The sequence below is a fragment of the Aedes albopictus genome, chromosome 1, assembly GCF_035046485.1.
Source record: "Aedes albopictus strain Foshan chromosome 1, AalbF5, whole genome shotgun sequence".
In the NCBI taxonomy this organism is placed as follows: domain Eukaryota; kingdom Metazoa; phylum Arthropoda; class Insecta; order Diptera; family Culicidae; genus Aedes; species Aedes albopictus.
In genome coordinates, this window is record NC_085136.1 from 39,748,551 (window position 1) to 39,753,397 (window position 4,847).

The following is a 4,847-nucleotide window of genomic DNA, read 5'->3' on the forward strand; positions in this document are numbered from 1 at the left end:
GCTATGAAGAAATATCAGGAGCATACCCACAAAAGTGCTGAGAAAATCTCAGAAAGATCCCCAGGAGAAATCACAGAAAATGTTTCTTGATGGATCGCATAGGGTTCTTTTGGAGATATCCCAAAAACTGAAGGAAAAGAGATGGGAGGGGGTTGGAGCATCCCAGATGAAATTGCTTGAGAATGCCCAAAAGAATTCTGAAAATCTGCAGGAACTGTGATACAATTTCCTAAAATATTTCAGTAGGAGCTTGCAGAGTAATTTCAGAGGAAATATTTGTTAGAATTCTGGAAGACAATCCTGTAATAAATCATAGAAGGAGCTCCAGAAGGAATCCCTAAAACAACTCTTTGAATATTCGGCAAGAATCCTTCTGATATTCTTCCAGTAGGCTTGCGATTTCAAAAGGTTTTTTTTTCGGGATTTCTATTTCAAACTTTCTTTTGAAATTTCTTCAGCGCGTGCTCCTGGTATCCCTCTAGGAATTCTCAACGCCTCCAAAAGTTTGTTTTGAGACTTCAGGAGGAAATCCGAAGAAATACCAGAAGGAACTACATGTAGAGGTCCAGAGAGATCCTCAGTAGGAACACCAGAAAGATCACTTTGAACGATAAAAAAAAGGAATCAGACAAGTACCTGATGCAGAATTCCCAAAAGAAATTTTCGAAGAATTTACAGTAGGAAATAAACCGTGGGCCCCGAGATCCGCGATTGACACTAGGTTAAAAATCTCAATAATAAAGGTACAAAAACCTCTTCATAGAATCAATTCTATGAAAGAATTCCAAGTGAAATTCCTATAAAAAAAGTATTAGAAAGAACTATCGGAGAAATCCCATATTTCCGAAAGCAATAAAGTCAAGTTTGACATGTCACAAGGCTAAATATCCGGGCACCATGCCATAGGAAGAAATATCCTTCAATGACTTTATGCTGGACATTCATGATGTTTGACTTGTCCCAAGCCAGATTTCAAAACTGATCAACTTTGTCACATCGAGCGAAGCAGGTGGCTGGAAGATTCAGGAATACGAAAAATGTGGCCAGAAATGCCAAAAGTTACCAAATACAAGCTTGTTTAATTCTAATGCAAAGCATTGAGACGAAACCAATCATACCTAGATTTAGCACATTCGCTGAAAGGGACAGAAACAGCTTTGGATGTGATCATTTTTTAAATTACCAATACAACGTTCACCTACCATAAATAGAACATTTAAATCACCATTATGTCTCAATTTTATACATTTATCATGTTTGTATTTATGACCTACGGTAAGTACTTGGAAATATTAGGAAAACATTTCAAGTACGTTATCAGCGTGGAACTACTGTGCAACAAACTATAATTCATTCACAAGCATATGCTGAATCATCAAATGAGCCATTTAATCTCACTTTGTGATTAAATGACTAGTCAATAGTAGACAAAGTGATAGAAAATCAGCACAAATCGATCAGCTGTTTGGAGTCGATCTTTCTATACTCAGCTGATAAGACACATCCGAGTTCAAAGCACCCCACATCGTTTTTGTTTCTTATAAATAAGCATCACCTGCCCAGCATCCCACAAGTTGTATTTCTCCCTCGTTCGAGGGTGCACAGCGCAAATCTCCCCCGGAATAGATGTTCCGTTTCGTGCTGGTGCTGGCTTGCTGCCAGGCCGCTCTGGCCCAAGGCTATGGCGCTCCTGCCTCAAAATCCTCTTCGAAGAACTATCAAGGCTACCAGGACAATCAATACAACCAATATCCGAGCCACTACTCGGGTGAATACTCCGGTGCTCAGTACCCGAGAGGACAGTACCCGAGCGGTCGCGATCAGTCCTTCTTTGGGGCCAAGTATCAAACCACCGCTGTGCTGGCATCCAAGTTCAAGAATTTGACGAGATCATGGAAGCCCGGAAGCAACCCGAAACCACCGGCAGGATACCGCACCGGTGTCAACATGGCCGACCTGGAGCGCACCAAGCTGCCGCTGGGAATCATGGCTGACGTCGAGGATCTAGTTCTGCCGGACACCTTCGACGCTCGCGAGAAGTGGCCAGAGTGTCCCAGTCTGAAGGAAGTCCGCGATCAAGGATGCTGCGGATCCTGCTGGGCTGTATCTGCGGCTTCGACCATGACCGATCGTTGGTGTGTCCGTTCCAAGGGTAAGGAGCAGTTTACTTTCGGATCTTTTGATCTGCTGTCGTGCTGTCACTCGTGCGGACAGGGCTGCCGTGGAGGTACTCTCGGACCCGCCTGGCAATTCTGGGTCGAGAAGGGTCTGTCTTCGGGAGGTCCACTGAACTCGCGCCAAGGATGCCATCCATATCCGATTGGCGAGTGCCGCGTTCCAGGAGAAGATGAGGATACTCCCAAGTGCTCGAAGAAGTGCCAGTCGGGATACAATGTGACCGATGTTTGGCAGGATCGCCGTTATGGACGTGTGGTCTACTCGCTGCCGAATGACGAGCGCAAGATCATGGAGGAGATCTACATCAACGGTCCGGTTCAGGCTGCTTTCCACACCTATCTGGATCTGCACGCGTATAAAAGCGGAGTCTATCGACACGTGTGGGGACCACTTTCCGGAGGTCACGCTGTCAAGCTGATCGGATGGGGTGTGGAGAATGGACTTAAGTACTGGCTGGTGGCCAACTCGTGGGGTCGCGAATGGGGAGACAACGGATTCTTCAAGATGGTCCGCGGTGAGAACCATTGCGGTATCGAGGAGAATATTCACGCGGGTCTGCCCAACTTCCACCGCCAGGGTGAGGCTGGTGAGTACTTTGCTGGGTACGGTTATAACTGAGTGAGAGTGATGTGAGATTAATCGATATTAAATGCAATACAGAAATTAGGGTTGTTCAAGGTTGTGATCCGAAGTCTCCTTTTCAGATCAACTTTGGAGTAAAAATGTATCTACGTAATACCTGAAAGTGTTATCGAAAATTTTGTCATTTTGTTTATACGATCTTACTGTGTTTGTTTATTCCTTTATCCTACCTTTACTCCCATAGGTATCATTTTTTTTTCCTTTCTATTCAATGTTGAATTCTGGCCGAATGAGTTGCTTTATCTTTCAATGAGCATTGTCGACAAATGCCCTCTCCGGGGACAGAAGTGTTAAAAGATAATTAAGGCTCACTTGCACGTATGCAACAGTCAATATTTACCGACACAGTAATTGTTCGCTTCCAATCTGAAACGGAGGTCCTTTGCATAAACTAGTTCCCACTTCTCCGGTCCACTCGAATCAACAAGCGAGCCTGACCAGTGACCGGACGTTCCGGTAATTTTAGCAAAATCCTGAAACCGATTTTTGCACAAACACCCTCTTCCTCCACCACGCACTCAGTTTGGAGAATGACACCGTCGTCCGTAACCGATGCAAATATAATCCCAGAGGCAAACATTTTGGACTTCAGCTCGGTTCGGACACTTCATTCCCATTGCAGCCAATCCAGGGGATAATACAGTGGAGGAGATTAGGCACATTGCACAGTGAATGCTGATTGTGTCCGTTCATATCTACGGTTTTGTATTTACTTTAGAAGATGGTAACGCCTGTGAGAGGTCTGCGGACATTGCGGATCACCCTTGCTTGACCAGGAACGTTTCATTAACGATTGGCTGTGTGTCATTAGGACTGAATGGCTGCGGCAAAAGACGATAGAAAGGGTTCTTCCTAATGACTGAGCTGGCTGGACGTCCCAAGAGACGGACGCATTCAGTGATAATCACCGGACGGACACACTCACCGGTTGATATGTAGAAAGGAATCATACACGACTGTCCACTCATGTCTTCGTCTGGAATCCGTGTAAGATGAGGGGATTACTAGTGGAACTAGATGAACGAATGTACGATTGCGAGTGGCTGATTTGAAGGAAAAATAGGTTTCTCGACGAGGAGTGTGTTTAATTAACTTTCCGAACAAACATATATATATATGTGCGATGTGCGGATTAACGAGGCTGATTGGATGAAAAGAGGTGGAACTGAAAGTTAGTTTCCCATATACGTATGATGCTTGACGTGGGTTAATATTGCACTTTAGGTTATGGGCAGTTGCTCAAATTTACGTCTGCCCAAACTTCAGAGAAAACAAATACGGCTACCACAATGGTCGACTTGGACCCTTATCTACGTTTTCAAGAGCACTAATATCGAAAATATATGTACTTGATTTGGATAATTTGCCGCTTATTGCAAGTGAGCAAGGAATAAACAAATGTAGCATGGTTCGATACTTCGTTCGTCAGATACGTGCCTCTAAAGTTTGTGTGCAAAATTGAAATAGGATTTCTTGAAGTTTCTCTCGACTCATTGCTCGAGAAACACTGCCTTACGGTGAAGATATGGTCCATTATCGACCGGCCGTCGATGAAGCCGACTTGATAATATCCCACGAACTTATTTACTTTAGGCGGTAGACGGCGGAAGATGATCTGAGATTGCACTTTGTAGGCGGCATTCACACATTAACTTGTCACCTCTCTTGTGGATGGTACATATTATCTCTTTCACTCCTCGGGGGGGCGTTCAGTTTCTCAGATTTTGACGAATAACACTCGTATACACTTTTTCGGTTTCTATAACGGTTTTTGTGTATCGAGAACAGGAAGTTGTTGGCCTAAAGTCCCCTACCCACCGTGGAGGGGCTACCACCTTAAGTATAGCTTCCGGGGAAGGAGCATTTCACACTCAGCCGCTGGATGCCTGAACAGACGCTGTTTGAGCTGCACCTCCTTGGTGAACAGACGCTCGGGCCGTGCCTCCTCAATCTAGCTGAAGTCAGAAGGACAACCGTGCCAGACTGCACTATCAGCTAAGCACACAACTCTTAGCTGGATGTCTTTG

At 44.8% G+C, this 4,847-nt stretch overlaps 1 protein-coding gene across 1 annotated transcript; it reads left to right on the plus strand.

Annotated features, from left to right (window-relative positions):
• Positions 1-1,423: 1,423 nt before the first annotated feature.
• On the plus strand, positions 1,424-2,823 carry LOC134284834 (cathepsin B-like). The gene has a single exon (XM_062844164.1). It carries the CDS (start codon positions 1,627-1,629, stop codon positions 2,794-2,796), a length of 1,170 nt encoding a protein of 389 aa, XP_062700148.1. The 5' UTR covers positions 1,424-1,626; the 3' UTR covers positions 2,797-2,823.
• The last annotated feature ends 2,024 nt before the right edge of the window (positions 2,824-4,847 follow it).